This window comes from Vespa crabro, chromosome 6 (genome assembly GCF_910589235.1).
Source record: "Vespa crabro chromosome 6, iyVesCrab1.2, whole genome shotgun sequence".
NCBI lineage: Eukaryota > Metazoa > Arthropoda > Insecta > Hymenoptera > Vespidae > Vespa > Vespa crabro.
In genome coordinates this window covers 10,223,559-10,242,618 of record NC_060960.1, presented here as the reverse complement: position 1 = coordinate 10,242,618, position 19,060 = coordinate 10,223,559, and the positions used below count along the sequence as shown (strand labels likewise).

General features: G+C 31.7%; 2 protein-coding genes across 4 annotated transcripts in view; one reads left to right on the top strand and one right to left on the bottom strand.

The window, feature by feature from the left end:
* The window catches only part of LOC124425255 (protein unzipped), a 20,747-nt gene extending 5,664 nt beyond the window's left edge, over positions 1-15,083 (top strand). Inside the window, exons 1-5 of one of the 2 annotated variants that reach the window (XM_046965419.1) lie at positions 10,808-12,604; positions 13,137-13,338; positions 13,477-13,871; positions 13,990-14,324; positions 14,475-15,083. In XM_046965419.1, the coding sequence (XP_046821375.1) occupies positions 13,137-13,338; positions 13,477-13,871; positions 13,990-14,324; positions 14,475-14,982 (1,440 nt within the window). In that variant the 5' untranslated portion in view covers positions 10,808-12,604 and the 3' untranslated portion in view covers positions 14,983-15,083. Of the gene's footprint in view, positions 1-10,807; positions 12,605-13,136; positions 13,339-13,476; positions 13,872-13,989; positions 14,325-14,474 lie in introns of those variants that run through there. The other variant, XM_046965418.1, reaches the window with a different exon arrangement.
* LOC124425254 (mitoguardin) overlaps positions 1-18,538 on the bottom strand; it is a 34,711-nt gene extending 16,173 nt beyond the window's left edge. Inside the window, exons 1-3 of one of the 2 annotated variants that reach the window (XM_046965416.1) lie at positions 18,318-18,538; positions 17,996-18,143; positions 17,664-17,807 (exon numbers count right to left, since the gene is read on the bottom strand). In XM_046965416.1, coding sequence (XP_046821372.1) covers positions 17,664-17,807; positions 17,996-18,143; positions 18,318-18,410 — 385 coding nt within the window. In that variant the 5' untranslated portion in view covers positions 18,411-18,538. Of the gene's footprint in view, positions 1-532; positions 937-17,663; positions 17,808-17,995; positions 18,144-18,317 lie in introns of those variants that run through there. The other variant, XM_046965417.1, reaches the window with a different exon arrangement.
* Between the last annotated feature and the right edge of the window lie 522 nt (positions 18,539-19,060).

Below are 19,060 nucleotides of genomic sequence, written 5' to 3'. Positions count from 1 at the left end.
TCGTTACCCCTTTCGTTCGTTCGTTCGTTCGTTCGTTCATTCGTTTATTCAGCCCCTCTATTATCGTTTCTTCCTAATCGAGAAAATCGAATAATGTAGGCCACATATCGGTATGCATTGAGATATATTCAAGCAAATATATAAAGATCGGTTGCAAGGAAGAGAAAGAAACAGATAAAATAAAGTAATTAAAAGTTATTATTATTAAAAAAAAAAAAAAGAAAAAAAAACACCAGCTATTACTCTACTTTTTTAAACATGATAAAAATTGACGCGTAGTCGTTATGTTATCGTCTGACGTTTACAAAAGACGCGTAATTTTTCTTTTTTCTTTCTTTTCTTTTTTTTCAACTATCATAAACATCCCCCTCCCTATAGAGTTTTTGATATGCAAGTATAAGTATATTAGGAAAAAAGAAAAAAAAAAAAATGTCGATGGTTGGTAGAATGTATGTAGGTGAATCATGCCAAGAAAAGATCTTTACCGTGTATATCTCTATCGTCATTCGGTAGACACAAGAAACGTACTTACATAGAACTCGGATTGAATATCCTGGCGAAAGGGTAAAATGTTCGTGGCGCTCTCTCCCCTCTCCTTCCCTTTCTCTCTCTCTCTCTCTCTCTCTTTCTCTGTCTGCCTGACTCTCTCTCTCTCTCTCTCTCTTATTCTTTCTCTTTCTCATTCTCTTACTCTCTTTTCTCCCCCACCAGGATCATAAAGTAGACCGACGAAGAGAGAAGATAAAGAGAGAAAGAAAGATAGATAGAGAGGGGGAAAAGAGAGACCTCGTACTGCCCAACTACGTGCCACGTCAGGCGGAAAGATCTTCCGTATCTCGATAGTAGAAGGCAAAGGAGTACGATATCCGACATTTTCCAGCAGGATTGCTTTTGCTTTTGCTCTTTCTTGTTCCTTCGACTAACGGTCCTCTTTTCCTAACATAAGCAGTAAACATTGGAAGAATCTTTTTTGTTTGATCTATATATATATATATATATATATATATATATAGATAGATAGATAGATAAATAGATGGATTAATTTACATTTTACGTAATAAATAATATTTTTCCTTTTTTCGTACGTGAGACTTTAAGTATATCGAAATAAGCATCGAAATATATATTTTATGATCGAAAGCAAACTAAAAGTCTTGGTAAATTATAATATAATTTTTATGGTTTTGTTAGTAAAAAAAAAAGAAAGAAAAAGAAAAAAAAAAGGATTAAATCGTAGAGAAAAATTTATATATTTTCTTAACAGAAAAAAAAAAGAAAAAAAAAAAAAGAAAGAAGATCAAGGCTGACGATAAAACGGTAATAGACAAATAATGATAAGCAGTAAACGGGAAATATGTTTGTTGGATATATATATATATATATATATATACATATATAAATTTTTTTCGATCAATTTGTATTTCATGTAATAATTAATCTTTCCTTCTACAAATTAATATATAAAAATACAAAAACCTATATATATATATATTTTATGATGATCAAAAGTAAACCAATAGATACCAGTGATTTATAAAACAAATTCTATAGTTTCCTAGAAAAAAAAAAAAAAAAAAAAAAAAAAAAAAAAAAAGAAAAAGAAAAGAAAAACAAAAAAATGAGATAAAGAAAAAAAGCAAAAAAAAATCGCGATTGAGGGTAAAACGGTAATAGACAAATAATAATTGTAATAAAGATGGTGGGAACAACTGTAAAAGATTTTTGTAGGACGCATGAACGGCGTATCGTGAAGCGTGACGATGGTAAAAGAAGAGTGGCTACTGTTAGGTATTAAAGTGGTGCTTGAATTTTCAATCGTGTGCCTTGGAGCGATCTTCTGAACGGAAACGAGTTTAATAAAGTTCCTGAATGTATAGGTCAAGTCGTATAGCTGCCCTTGACAGTAATTCATATTGGTCTTTCTCTTTTTCTCTCTCTTATTCTTTCTCTTGTACACTAGGTTACTATATTAATGGAAATAATATATACTGTTGCGGAATAACATGTAAAGTTATCGGGTATAACAAAAAAAAAAAAAAAAAAGAAAAAAAAGAAAAGAAAAGAAAAAAAAACGACGAAAGAAAGAAGGCAAAACAAATAAAACGAAACATAAGAAAATTATTGGTATCGTTTGATGATTTGTACCGTTGTATGTAATATCCGTTTGCAATGTTTTCTGAGTTTTATTTTTTTATATATATGTATATATATCTTGAAAGATTCAGAATATCGAAGAAACGGAAGAAGCACACACACACACACACACACACACACACAAAAGTGTATATTCCGAAGCGTCAATTTCTCGCGTGATCGCGTGCGCACCGGATTATACCAATTTTCGACTACTTAACTGCACATTTGTTAATCCGCTATATTTTCTCGCACTTGTTGTTTGACAAGAAAAAAGAAAAGAGAAGAGAGAGAGAGAGAGAGAGAGGAAAAAAAAGAGAGAAAAAAGGAGGTAAAAAAGAAAGAAATCTCTCGGTCTCGTCTTTTCATAAAAGGGCAGCGGTAACTTCGTCTAATTCATACTGGTACATAGTAAATTGTCTTAATTGCAAGTAGCAAGGCGGTCTTAGGCGGTTAACGTGATTAAAAGATGTCTCTCGACGAAGAGAGAGAGAGAGAGAGTATATCGTCGAGAAAGATGTATCGAAGCTTATATCGTTCTCTATGTGTGTGCATATATGTGTATGTGTGTGTATGTGTGTATGAGAGAAAGAAAGAAAGAGAAAGAAGAGTTTATTACAATGCTAGACGTCTTTATCGTCATACCGAAATTCTTGCCAGTTTGCCAGAGGAAAAAGAAAAGAAAGAAAAAAAAAAAAAAAAGATACATACATACGTACGTGAATACATATGGAGATATAAATGCATGCATAAATACGCATACATACAATAAATAGATACATAAATACATACGTTATTTCATTGTTCGTTCGATCGAATCATAAAATTTTTGATCGTACGAAACAGTAATAATAATAAATAATGAATATGTAGTTCCTTCGAAATATTAAATGACATCGATTACAACCTTTTGGTACCGAGAAAGAAAAAAAAAAGAAAAGAAAAAAAAAAGCGATGATTGTCGGAGTCGATGAGAAAATGTCGGTTATTTCGTAATGGCGTTACCCACTTACTTTCTCTCCGTTAGTTCTGTTTGCTCGTTTTAGTTACTTTTCATTGGTTATTCTTGGTTATTATTGGTCGAATGTTTAATACAATTAGAATCTCATGGTGAAACGTGTACTATGATGTTTTTAAGAGCTAAGAAGGTAAATAACCCTTGCTCGAGCTTGTTTTATGACGTTTAACGGAGAAGAAATTGGAGATGACGTTATGGTCAACTCACGTATTATGTATGTGTTTACGTATCTATGTGTATGTGTGTGTGTGTGATTCTTTACGAAGGACAAAATCCCAACCTAACTTACTACGAAGATTGCCGTAACACGCATAGCCCGCCCTAGCCGACCTGTATACTCGGAATTATGTGAACAGGCTGAGATTCTTCGTTCTCTTTGCTTTAAATCGTACATACATACATAAATATCTATGTATATACATATATATATATATATGTATATATATGTATATTACATACATATATCTAAATCGTATTCTGACATTAGAGACGTCGGTAAAACGAGTAGGTTCGTCTTTAGCAAATGTCCTTCCAACTGTTGTCAGGTCATGGCTAAAAGACTAAGCGATAATAATTCGACCCTAAACTTCTCAGGATATATGAGATCCTAGATGGGACGAGATCCTTGAAGGTTTTCGTTTCTTTACGAACGACCTTCTCACGGCACACTTTAGAAAGACATTCATTTTAATCGTAATATACGTATGTACGTATATATATATACATATCTATAAGAGTTTAGAATAATTGATTATTGTTTAGAATAAAATGAAATTTTTCTCACTTAAGTTAGTTTCAAAGGAACGAGTTTTTATCGTGACGAGAAAAGAGAAAGCTTTAAAGGCAAATAAATCTTGATTCTTCACTATAGAAATATTTGGTAAATTCGTTTAAGAATTCGCATAAGAATTTTTTCTCTCTCTCTCTTTCTCTCTCTCTCCTTTTTACACCTCAATTTTTATCATATTCCGCGGAATAACACCGCGGGGGATGTAGCCAAACAATCGCACGGCTTTTTAACAGGCACCCTTTGTTCCATTGTTCGGATCCGTGGTACGAGGTCGTTGAAAACGTTGACGACTATAATACTCGCGTGTTCCTTGCTGCTTTCTAGTTTTACTTCGACGTTTGCTTTGAACCCACAAAAAAAAAAAATAAAAGCAGCACTCTCGAGCTAAAGGACCTCCTACACCACAACATTACACTCGTTATTCGTTTTCGAGTATAAATCTATCCGCGTGTTTAATGCTCCTGTCTATCACTAGCATCGGTCTAAAATGAAAAAAAAAAGAAGGATGTGAAAAGGAAATAAATAAATAAGTAAGGAAAAAAAAACAAAAAAAAGTAAATAAATAAATAAATAAATAAATAAAGATGAATTCGATTTCGAATCGACAAGAAATCGACGTCATTTTCTAAATAGACGAATCTTAATAATAAAACCCACTCGAAATCTACATGCATTTTGTTGATTAGTCTCAAATCGTGGATGAGAATCTCCTTGCCGAGCAAGACTAATAAAAGCGGAAGTAGATTCTTTATTTCTCTCTCTCTCTCTCTCTTTTTCACACGCTATTTCTCTCATAGTGAAGTGGCCACTACGTCTACTAGGAAATTTGTCCCGCCATGCTTGGATGCACGTGCTAAGTGTAACTGCAAAAGAAGTGCTCTCAGCTTTCTTCTTCGTTCGTCTTCTTCTCCTTCCAATTGAATGGAGAGGGGCTTAGGAGGGTTATCATGGTAACGCTGCGCTGCCCACTGACAGTACAACCGTAGAAAATCGATATTCCCTTCATTCGATATGCCGTACATAGGATAAGCCCCCATTTCTGTTTTTCCTCTTTCTCTATATTTTTCTCTTCCCTTTTCCTATTATTTGACCGTTAACTCGTTCGCTCCACTCTACTGTCCTCCAATTCGTAAGAATGATAATTGACGATAGGCATAGGTCGTGGATCCTTTCAGGAAACACGCATGTCTTCCCACGCGACACACGAAATAACTTTACACAACGTATATGTAACATATATATATATATGTCTCTAATGGATTATGATTAATACGATCGTTTATTTTCATTTTTATATGTAATATACTTCGAATCTACCGACAAAATTCATTTTCAATATTAATTTAGTATTACGTCATTCTTCAACAACGAAAACATAATATACTCACGCGATAGGACTAATCGATTGATCGATTGATCGATCGACAAAGTAGTATAATAATAAGCCAAAGAGAATGATAGCTACGTAAAACAAAATAACTCGAAGGTTATAACTCCGTGATCTTTTACGTTCTATTTCGTCGTGTCACATTGTCATGATTTAAGAATACACATAGTTATATGTACGTATCTATGTATGATATCTATCATCAACTATTGTCATTACATTCAGCAAAAGCATTTAATTATCTTATTTGACGTCGTTTTTCTTTATCATTATCTCTATCTCTTTCATCTGAGCTTTTACGCTTATTTCATTTTCCTTTTTCTTCTCTTTCTTTCTTTTTTCCTTTTCTTTTTTTTTTCGCGAGAGTATATCGAGTTGCTGCTTACCTCGCAAGACTGTTCTCTTGCAACTCTCTTCTATACATAGTACAATCTGTTTTTATCTGTGTGCAATACGTAACGTATACGTACGTTCATATTATATATATATATATATATATATATATATATATATATATATATATATAACTATTCTATTCAGAAATGGATACTACGTACATTTTACGATCTAGCGATCGTATCATGTACATTAGCCGTCGTGTACGGGCAGTCACCCTCTGCCACCCTGCCTCCCTGCCTACTTGTGCTGGCTGGTTGGAGTTTCTCAAGCATGTCGGTTTCAAATATCCAACAAACGGCAATAGGCCGTTTATCGTTGAGTCATACACAACTTGTAATACCTCCATCCAAATTCACTGTCTTATTCATCCCACTTTCGCCAAGAACATCATCACTTACGTATGTGTACTTACGTACTTAAACATATATATATATATATATATATATATATATATATATATATATATATGTAGAAGCGACCAAATCAAGAAAATACGAGGGAGAAAATTAGATTAAGTGGTTACTCTTTCAATTTATTTAACATACATCTCTCTCTCTCTTTCTCTCTTTCTCTATCACGATTCTACCCGTTTCATTCTAAAAAAAAAAAGTCAAATTAATATTAAAAGAAATTATTTCAATTTCGTTCCTTTTACGAACATACACACACACACACACAGAGAGAGAGAGAGAGAGAAACAAACAAATAATACACATACAAATATATACAAAGATAAAAATAAAATTTATTCCAACGATTAAAATAACAAAGTATAAGAAGATGAATAATTATTAGGATCGATTATGCAAAAAAAAAAAAAAAGAAAAGAAAAGAAATGAAAGAGAGAAAAAAAAGAAAAGAACAGAAAAATTGATTAAACTCATTTTCCATCTCTCTCATTCCACCATCTTTGATATTTACCTTCAAGCGACACACTCAACGTAATAACACGATTGTCTACCTTTGGAACGTCGAACTAAGGTTTCACTTGGTTTACTACCTAGAGTAAAAAAAAGATAATACTTTGGAAAAAGTGAAGTTAAACATTTCATAGTGATCTACGCCTATGCACCTAGCCCACATAAGAGAGATTATATTTTCTCTTTGATTATGTATGCACACACACACACACACACACTCTCTCTCTCTCTCTCTCTCTCTCTCTCTCTCTCTCTCTCTCTCTCTCTCTCTCTCTCTCTCTCTCTCTCTCTCTCTCTCTCTCTCTCTCTCTCTCGAAGATAATTTCGTGAAAGTTTGTATCGTCTAATTTTTTTTGCCAGGTTTAAATCACGATCAGATAATATTACGGATATTTTATTATTCTTTTTTTTTTCTTCAAGATAATCGCATATAAGAAACTTCTAATCACACACACACACACACATATATATCTTATAAATTCCTACCGATTAGACGTGTTAGAGAAGAGACCTAGTTTACAAGCTTTTCCGTCCATTGTGAATGGCGAATAATCGATAAGAGTTCTACATCCCGAGAGTGTCCTTCCCCTGTTTTCACGAAATTTCTAATCGATCTTTACGATATATAACTCGTTTAAAACTCATCAACGTATTGTTTTTTTTTTCTTTTTCATAGTAAAATGAAATATATTGGCAATCTCGACGATGAAAGGATATGTATATATATATATATATGTATGTATGTATGGGTGTATATATGTATGTACGTAGGACGACGAGTTTTATAAATTTCTTTCGGCTGATGCCACGGAGGAGGGCTAAGGTTAGTAGGTCACCGTCGTATCAACTCCAAGGTGCATGGATACAGTCTGACCGAATTATAACCGAGATAGCTCGCTCGTTCTGGTAATAATAAAATAATGCCATCATTATTTTCGTCTGAGTGAAATTTCTACAGATTGTTCGTATGATTGAATCAACGTTCTAAACATTTTTTACTAATTATCATTAACAATTTATAATATAAATATATATGCTCATAAATATGAAAGAAGTGGTTCAAAAAAAAAAAAAATGAAAAAAAAAAAATGAAAAATGTATTTATCGGTTATTTCACATCACAATAATTTAAAGTAAATTAATTCAATGTAATTTTTACGATATTGTCGAAGATGAACCTTTAAATAGTGCTTGTTATTTCAACATTATATGAAATTCATTTAATGTTATTTATTTATTCCTTAAATATCTCGAAACAAAAAATATATGACTTAGATCATTTTCATAATTATCGACACACATACATATATATATATATATATTTTTTTTAAATATAAACAATTTAGAGTAATACGTTGATGTTAATAAATGAACGTAGCATACGTATATATATGCACACACACACATGTATGTATATATATATATATGAATGTATAAATGTATAATCCGTATAATAAAGTACATATATTTAACTACATTAAAGTTTATTTATTAACATCGAGATATCCTTTAAATTTATTTATATTTCAAAAATAATATAATAAATTGATCATATTACAATCTTATTATTAGAATTATCTAAATCGATTTTAAATTCAATATGAAACACGTGTGTGTGTGTGTGTGTGTGTGTGCACGCTATATATACATATATACATATACGTAGTATATATATCTGCATTCGAAAGAATGAACTTATTAATCTTAACATTGATACTGCTTTGAATTGATTACTCGATAAACGAGAAATAGAAGAAGAAACGTTCTGTTCTGCTTTTTCTGAGATCCTATCAGGAACTATTACTATACTAACTAACCGCTATAACTACAACAACAAGGTACTATTACTACTACTACCAACGTTTATAGAGGTTACGTAGGAAATCTTTGGGTGGGATGGGGGAGGGTAGAGGTGGTGGAGGAAGGAGGAGAGAAAAAAAAGGGGAGCAGAGAAACATTTCGCGAAAATTATTATTCACGCTCCGATAGTTCGCGTCACGTTACTCCCTCGTGTAAGTTTCCTCTCTCTCTCTCTCTCTCTCTCTCTCTCTCTCTCTCTCTCTCTCTCTCTCTCTTTCTCTCTCTCTTTCTCTCTTACACGATTTCCTGGTGGATATCATTAACGATCTAAGAGGATATCCCTAATATATTCATAACGAGAATGCTAATGTTTTATATTACGACTGGTAATAAATAATTAGAAGCTCGACGATTAATTCCGAGGATTATTATAATATTAATGTAATATTAATTGTTTCGCAAAAAAATCAATATTCTTTTCTCTCTCTCTCTCTCTCTCTCTCTCTCTCTCTCTCTCTCTCTCTCTCTCTCTATCTCTTTCCCCTCAGCGCGTCCTTAAATATGACGCGCATACGATAATAATTTATATTATAATATTTGAAAAGGAATAATATAAAATAAATATAAATAAAGGAAAAACATAAAATTTTCTATTATACGAACGATGGAATATAATATTTGCATTTTTAATTACTTGCAAATATAAATATACTTTTTAATAGATACGAATTGATACCTATTATATTATATTATATATTTATATATATATATATATATATATATATATATATATATATATATAATTTCGTCATTATACAATAGAAAATTTAATATTGTTTTATGAATTATATGCCTCGTGTCTTTCCTTTTTTATCATTCTCGAGGAAGATTTGATATTACGTAATGGTTATTGTTGTTATTAAATAATAACGATGGGTGTTGGGATGGGTTAAAGGATGCGGCGAGGAGATGGGAGGGGGGGGATGGTAGGGTGGGTGGGTAGGTATCATATTTAATAACGATCGATCAACTCGACAAAACGCCGTTAGACGCGCATCCGGAGGACAATGAAGTAGCTCGTTGCATTACGCATATCGTTAGAATGCGTGCGGGCATGCATTCAAGATGTATCGCGATGCATATTATTGTAAGTGGAACAAATATCCTTGATTAAACGTCTGCCTGGGGGAGACAGGCAATGAGACGGAGGGCTTAGTGGTGATGGTGGTGGTTGTGGTTCTGGCGGTGGTGTTAGTGGATGCTGATGTTGATGGAAAAAGTGTAGGAGGAAGAGGAGGGAGAAGGAGCAGGAGGAGAAGAAGGTGGTGGAGGAGGAGGAGGAGGAGGAGGAGGAGGAGAGCAGAGATCTATCAATACCACCTCTTCCCCTCTGTGTGTCTGCACTTGGCGTTAACACCCTGTACAATCACAGTGAAAAATGTTTAAACTACCTTGCATTTAGAGAGAGAGAGAGAGAGAGAGAGAGAGAGAGAGAGAGAGAGAGAGAGAAAAGTGAAGGAAAAGAAAAACACATACACGAGTCTAATTTTCTTTCCCTGAAAATTATCATCGAAATATTCGTAAATATCGGATTCGTCATACTTTAATTTATAATATTATTCATAGAAAGGAAAAACAAAAAGAAAAAAAGAAAAAAAAAGAGAAAGAAAAGGATTTCTCATAATTGAATCGGCACGGATGGACGCGCGTGTTAACTCTCGAAATAAAAGTGTCATTCACGTGCAAATAACATATCCGTGCCAGATAGACTGTGTACATTCTTTTCTATATACGTACATAAGTAAATATGTCATGTTTACTCATCAATGTATCGAACAAATTGCATCATACCTTCGTATAATTGATAAATAAATCGTTATTACGTGAGCTCCTTTCAAAAGCACGTTCCTCGAGTTCTATCATTTATATCTACCTATGTATATACATATGTATATATATATAATGTTTTAATGGACAACTTCGTGTTATTCCGGTTATAAATATTCTCGTTGGCTTTTTGTACGATGGAATTGAAAGGAAAGTTTGTATTGGAAAGTTCCTCCTCTCTCTTTCTCTCTTTCTAACTCCCTGATTCTCTGGATCTGTCATCAGCTAACTAAAAAACGTGTATCATACGGATGAATTGAAATTTTATAGGGAAAAACAAAATTATTCAATCTCCCTAATTCCTAATAAACTTTTGAAACTTTTCAAGTTGAAATAGTTCGTACTTGAAACGCCTTCTTAATATGAATAATTTCATTCAATTATGAAAACGAATAAAATTGATTATAATCCTTTGATAAGCTTGAATCTATGGTTATGTTTTAATTCAAATATTAAAATTCATTACTTAGATCATCTTTATCATTGAAGTCTCTTCGTTATTCTCGTCAATTTCACTCTCCTCTTTATTATCTATAAATGTCGTCAGTCGAACTACATATATATATATATACAATATATATATGCAATATATATATATATATTGTATGTCCTTGGAGTTACTCGATCGAGCACAACAATTCGTTTCGCTATTTCGAATGGAATAGATATGAGTGGAAACATCCCGTAAAGCGAACCTTTTATCGTAATACTTTGCTGCGGGTTAGGAGACAATAATACCAGACACAATGATAGCTTCCGTAGAACTGTGAACAGGAAATGTTCTACAGTTTTCTCTCTTCCCCACACACCATCTCCTCTCTCTCTCTCTCTCTCTCTCTCTCTCTCTCTCTTTCTCTTTCTCTCTGTGTTTCTCTCTAGTTAATCTGAATAATCACCTTGGACAAAAATTACTAGATAGCCAGGGTGGGAGGCTAATGGCGGATAGAGATCGTTTAAAAGCTCTCTCTCTCTCTCTCCCTTGGTGAAAATCTTTTCAAATACTTATATCTCTATCATAAAATTCTATTTAACAGAGATTAGAAGATTTACATGATAGAAAAAAAAAAAAAAAAAATAATTATTGTTCACTTTGATAAAACGCGATAAAAGAGATAGACATAACAATGTAATTGAATTTGTTCGTACAAAAGCTGATCGAATTTACTCGATGCGTCAGCAATTTCTTCTCTAAAGAGTGAATCATAATTGCAATTTATCTGTAAAGTATATAAGCCAGTTCTCCGTCTTCGTTCTTTGTTCTTACTTACGTATACCAATTAAACCAACTAACCGAACAAGTCGGAACGCTAAAGAATAATATATTCGAAACGAATTACGAGATTTTCTTTAACAACTAATTTATATGTAATACCTTCTGCGAAGATAAGGAAAAAAAAAACAAAAAAAAAAAAAGAAAGAAAAGAGAAAGAAAAAAAAACGATATAAGAGACATGTGTTGAATGTGCATACTTAATCGGGATACAATAACAACAACGAAGACGAGAACGATAACGATTGAAACAGTGATTAATTTAATGACATTTAATTCTTTGGAATGCGGTTTATATCTACCTCATTCTCCTTCCCTCCCTCTTCCTATCCGCCGCGATATAGTAAGCTTTGTAATTAGAGAACAGTTCAAAAACCGGTAATTTCGTTTCTTTTTTCTTCTTTTTTTTAAGACACCAAAAAACTCTATTTCCAAAGTATAAATCTCGATAAAATTATACAGGTGCATGAGTGTTAAGGAGCGATTATAAAATATTTAAAGAAATGTATTCGAAAAGGATAGAGAATAGGAGATAGGATAGGATAGGATATAGGATAGGGGAGGGAAAAAGGAAAGGAAACAATGGATATTATTAAAATATCGAATGATAATGAAACTAAGTGGAATAAGGAGTATCGATGTATATAATATATAATATATAATATAAATTATTACATAAACGAATACACCGCGGAATCATTACGGTAAGTGGAATTTGTATACGGTAGATAATACTATCAACGTGAACGAGTCTCGAACGTCACGAACGTAGCCGCGAGATGTGCCTTACAGTAAAATGGTTCCGGATTATGGACTCGTTTTACGTGAACTTCCTTACCGTGTTTCATAATCGCGTGTCGAGTCAGCCAACCAACCAGTCAGCCAGCCAGCCAGCCAGCCAGCCATCCAGCCGGCCAGCCAGCCATCCAGCCAACCAACTACTAACCAGCCAACCAAGCTAACTCGCTTTACTCACTCGTATAAGGATTGTTCTCTTTTGGTTAAATATCTTTTCACGTATTATAATACACACGGCAATATTTCTAAAACAACTTTGTCTTATTTCCATCGTGATAAGTGTTTACGCACGCTAATAACTGTTTACGCACGTGTAAACACTTCTCGATGAATGAATGAAACATAGAAGCGAGGAAGAAAGTTGGCACATTGGCTACGTAATTATTTAGTTAGAATCGACCGATCGTTTGTCGGCACAATTACTTTTCGATATAATGTCAATCTCTTTTATCGGCAAACTAAACGGCACTGATAAACGTACGGTGATTTAATATTTACTCACCATTATATTTACATAAAGATATTTACATCCTCGTCGTCAGTTTAAATTGTTATTCTGAACGTTAATTTGAATCAATGAATGTTTGGAATGTTTATTTTTTTAAATCGATCATTGATACAATCCATTCACTCATGAGAAATTGTATTAAATATTATCGTTTTTATTTTGATTGTTAATTTTAATTATTTTATTTTTATCTTTCTTTCTTGTTTTTTTTCTCTCTCTCTCACAGATGTCTTGGCAAAAAGACTATCTTTCTGTGGGACTAATCGGTGTCCTTCTATTACTGACGTACGCTGACAACAGCGTACACATATCGTCGAAGTACGGTCAACTCGTTACTTCGAGTACTTTGAATTGGCTCCCACGTGCGCATTATGATTCTTCGAAGCAGATCGTGGTCGGTGGTTTTCAGATTCCTCGTGAAACCGAAGGTACGAATAAAATATTATATATAGGATACAAGAAAATATATCGTATAATATTTTTAAATAAATTCTTTATAAAGAATGAATGAACAAATGAATGAATTAATGAATGAATTAATTAATTATTTAATAAATTAATTACAGAGGATCTAATGGCGTCTAATAATGCGCCTCTGAATAGACCGAACCCGTTCAAAAAGCCGTTACACGTATGCCGTGCATTGCACAATGGTGTGTGGGTATCCGGAACTCAATTGGGAGATGAAAAACGTTGCACAGTATCGATACACGGTAACGTTCGTTCGTACGAGAAATACGATCTCCTTGAAAACGTTGACAATGCGGCAAGAGTTAGCTGGCGACATTGGGACATATATACTCCGTTACCCGTGGGAGCTGTAGCCACGGACAAAATGTATGTTGCAAGGTACGAGGTATCCAATAATGAGGCAAATCCAAAATTGCCCTATACTTATACCCATTACATAGGAACCATGAATATGAACGGTAATTTCGGCACAATCTTCTACGTTAAAGACGTAAGTTTTATTTTATCAATGTAATATCTCCACTGTCTAATTGATTTTTAACATGGAAATCAAATTGAAGAGATTTTATTTCATTTTATATTTTATTTTTACTTCATTCCTTTTTCAGAATGGTATTGAAAATACAGCGAAATTTTGCGAAGTCCTTGTCGAGACCGAACCGATATATTACGAACTTAGCGGCGTCAGATTGAACTGGTCGAAAAAACGAGTGATAAAACGTACACAACGCTTGCTCTGGACAGGTACGCTGAAAAACGATGCCGAAAAAGGTTCGAAACTGGCAGAAGCTGTTGCGTACTCGTATAACTACTCGATGTACTGGGGTCAGGGTCATGCTATTTTAAAGGGTTTAAATACTTCGATTTTGTTATATAATGGAACGAATTTACCTCATATCATTTGGGGTATCGAGGAAAGGGAGTCTCGTACCGAAGTGCAAGAGTATGTATTATATGCGTCTTTTCTCTTTTTGTAAATTATTATTACTATTACTATTATTATTATTATTTATTTATTTATTTATTTATTTATTTATTTTATGTTACATACTCAATCACAATTATATTTTCTTTTATTTTTCTCACACAATAGGATAAAAATCTATTTGGAACCTGGTACTGGCGTAAATGTTACTCTAAAAGCTAACTATACCGACATGGAAGTTCCATATACCGGAGAACTGGTTTCTCATTACGAGGACAAGGTCACTACATCAAGAGTGATCAATGGCATTCGTAGGGAGGAAACCTTGCTCGATATTAAGCCAGAATTCGGACCTATCTATTTCCTGAAAGATTATAGTCTAGTTCCTACGACTACACCACCGCCTGTCGTTACAGAACCTACTACCACAACTGTCAAAGTCACTTACGACGAGGGCAAAGAAATTAGACAGCCTAAGATGGATGATCCAGAATTAGATGAGAACATGATCGTTGTACCTAAGACATCGGACACATCGAACATGCAAGGCGACGATGGAGGTCCGTTGTCCCTTCAAAATAAAATCGAAACAGTATACTCCGGTGTGTCCTCGCTAGAAATGTCCTGTTCATTGATTTTATCTCTAACGACGATCGTCATCAATAGGATCGCGTGAACGTTCATAATATGAATCTCTTTAAATTAAGATAAAAAAAGAAAAAAAAAAGTAAATAAATAAATAAATAAATAAATAAATAAAATAAAATAAAAAAATAACACAATAGTAATATATTATATGTAGAACAGAACGGAGAGAAGAAAAAGGAAAAGGAAAAAAAGAAAATAAGTACATAAAGAAGAAAACGATGAAAAAGATGAAAAAAAAAAAAAAAAAATGATAAAAGAAAAAGAAAATAACACGAGAAAAAAATGATTATTGCTGTAATTTCATATATAGCGATTATAATAATAGCACGAAAAAAGATAAGTCCCTTTCTCGCGCCTCTACTCCACGTGGATAGGAGGACAAGAATTCGGATGAGATGTGCTTGCCTTTACGAAAACTTGGTCTGTATATCAAGTTGATATAATTACACACACACACACACACACACACACACATATATATATATATATATATATATATATATATATATATATATATATATATATATACGCGCACGCGCGAAGACTAGTGAAGAAATATAGTTTGATGAGCTAGTTTCACAACATAAAGAAAAGTCTTAAGTACAAGCAATCGCATCGTATGTTAACATTAAACTCGTTAACATCGACTATAATATCGTACCAAATGCAAATATCGTACTTTGTCCTTTTTAAATTCAGCTGTGAAACGAATCTTCTATCTAACTATTTCATGCCTTTTGCGAACAGCAATGTTAGACCATTATAGAAGACTTAAAAGCTTTGAGATAATAATGTCTCCATTGAGAGGGATGTTCAAAGAAATCTTAGCTATTGCTAATGCAAATGCTATCTTGGACAACTCGCTTTATGCAGAAAGAATAAATTGAATTTGGAGGATGGATATGCGCAAATTAATGATGAAGCCATTATATATTTTTGAGATTGTGGTACAATTTTAGAAGAATGTAAGATTTATAAAACGATAGTGGTAAGAGAACACATAGAGTAGAGGTGAAGGGCTACGGATCATTTTTATCGATTCAATTTGATTTGAAGATTTCAGTTCAAATTAAATTCTTTGTATTAGGACGTTTACTTTTTTACTTCTAATTTATTTCAACCTGACAAATTATCACTTTTATTGTTATAAATTGATGTTCATTATTGTTTGACAAATGTAATGGATTGTTAACTTCGCTATGAAAGAGATATTGCTAAGCATAAGCCGCTGAAACCATTTTTAAGCGATAATCCTTGCGGATTCCTAAAATACTATATATGTATATATATATATATATATATATATATATATATATATAAAAATCTCTATAAAAAAGAATATCTACAGAAAAATAAGAAAAGAAGAAAAAAAAACAATAACAGAAGCATATAAAACTTTCATTGATATGAGCATAATTGTAATTGATAAGGCTGAAATGTTCCTTTGAAAAATGTGAAGAATTCATAGAATTATTTAAATCGGTGTGTTAATTTTGTGATTTTCAATATTAGAAAAGAAGATATAGAGGAAAGAGAGACGACATTATTTACGTGAATTCTACATTACTCACAAAATGTTTATTGATATTAATATATAAATAATAAACATTTATATACAGTCTCGATAGTTGCAACAAACTATTGTAGTCAGCTTATTTATCTGTTTACAGTTTTTCTATCAAGAATAGCTTTAAAGTACAATATTATTATATAATTTACTATAAGTTAAATAACACTGAAGCAAAATGAATTCGATTTGGATTCATGCGATATATTCTGTACAGATGTACAGAAATATAATATGCATTCCATGAGTTAATAATATTAATAATAATATTAATAATAATAATAATGATAATAATATAAAAATAATAATAATCAATATAGGAAGCAATAATTTGCTGCAAAGTGAATGTGTAGTATTGTGAGCTTTACAAAATTCTGTCTTTGAGATAAAAAAAAAAAAAAAAAAATAAGAAGTATAAAATATATAAAGAAAAAAAATAAAAAAAAAAGAACATATAAACAGTGCAAACCAATACTCGTACGATCAACAACTACTTTCACTTTTAAATTGAAAAATTGAAAGGGGCAAGTTATGATATATCAAATATAAATTAATTGAAAAACATGCTTTAAAAGATCATACTTTTAAAAAGTAATAAAAGCTATGCATGAATGACATATATATTTGACATAAAAAAATTTATTTATTCAAGAGCTACTCCTCTGGATCTGTATGTTAATAATAGAATATGAATAAATATGATTCCAATGCGAGGCAGAGGTTTTAATAATGCCAAAAATTAATCTGTAAGTTTATGACAACTTCTATGTTTAGCAAATACTTTATTTGTGAATAAGCTGCTGCATTGTACATCATCATGTAAATATAAATGCAATGCAATATATATATAAATAAATATCTGGATATATTAATATTTTCTTAATGTATCAGTAAAATGATACATATCTGCATGTTTGATACCTCCTATTTTATATTATTTAATTAATTATTTGGGTTATATCTTTGATATAAATATTGTTTAATGTAATTAAAATTTAACAAATAATATAAATGAAAAATATAATAGTATGGACAGAAAGTATATTAAATTTTATGCATATATATTAATACATTTTTAATGAGAAAAAAATCATACGAATCGTCTGAAGTTAATTTTATGATTTTAGTAATAAATGACTTACCTAGGACACCATATTGCTGCGGAGTTAATCTAACATCACCTTCAGTACCTTCTGGTAAAGGTGAAATTAACGACGCACGCTCGCTAATGTGACTTCTACTACTTGCTTCACTTCTTCTGGCCCATGATACTTGAGATAACGCATCTACAACAACAAAATATATATAATAATTAGTTATGAAGTATGCAAATAACAATACAATACAAGAATATATCACAAGCCATAAATCTATTATTCAATTGAATGATGATGATCTTAATTAAATCAAATAAAGCTAAATTATAAGTGAAAATTAAATAGATAAAAAAAAATTTTTAAGATGGAAATATTACCAAAATTAGATTTAGCATTGGCAAATCTTTGTTTTAAATCCCTTATGGATTTTTTAGAAGGAGGCAATGGAAGTCTTCGCCTTCTTTTTAAAAACTGTGCCAAACCACCGAGCAACAGTGAACCTCCAGTCAGACAAATGATAAAAATCTAGAAAAATATAGAACACAGTGGACTGTCATATCATTTTATAACTTAACCTATACTTAATTATTATTAAAAAATTAGAAACAAGAAAAATAATTAATGAATTAACATTATTATATAATGTTCAAAGATTCCAAGATACAATCAGTCTAACCTATAAAAATGATATTCTCTAACCTTTTGCGTTCTAGATAAATTAAACGCCGGAAAGAAAGTTATGTAACGTGAGTATAATGTTCCCAAAAATTGTCGCGTATTAAAAATAGACATCGTCGACGTTAATGCATATAAATAATAATATTCAATTCTAATACATACAAAAGCTAATGAAATGCGAAAAACACTCGCGGCGTGCTCGCAGTAGTGCAACTAAGAACATGATCACTGAAATTACAGATGGCGCTGGTTTCGTTTCTTTTTCGTCGATTTGAATAGAGTATAATCATGCGTCTTCATTAATACGTCTTTATTCATCATATTCAATTTATGATAATCAATAATTTATCAATTTTTTTAATAGTCTCATATTAACTGTATGGTTAAATTACAAATTTCAGCGAAATAAACAAAACTCGTGTTAAAAATTGACAGATACATTAATTGCAATTAAAAAATAATGCTATTTGAAATATGTTATATATTATAAATTAAAATCACTACGTTGATCAAATAAAAAGTACAAATACTTTATAAGTATTTATAAAATGTAGAATAAAACAATAGTTAAATTGTCATATTCTATAAAATGCAAGGCACGTTATATAAGAAAAAATTTTAAATCAACATTTCGACAGAAATAAATATCCAAATCAGCTTCATAATAATTATACTTTCCCATATATTTATAATTATTTAAGTAATATATAATGTACATGAAGTATAATAAACTAATATTTAAACAATATTACATTCGCTTAAAC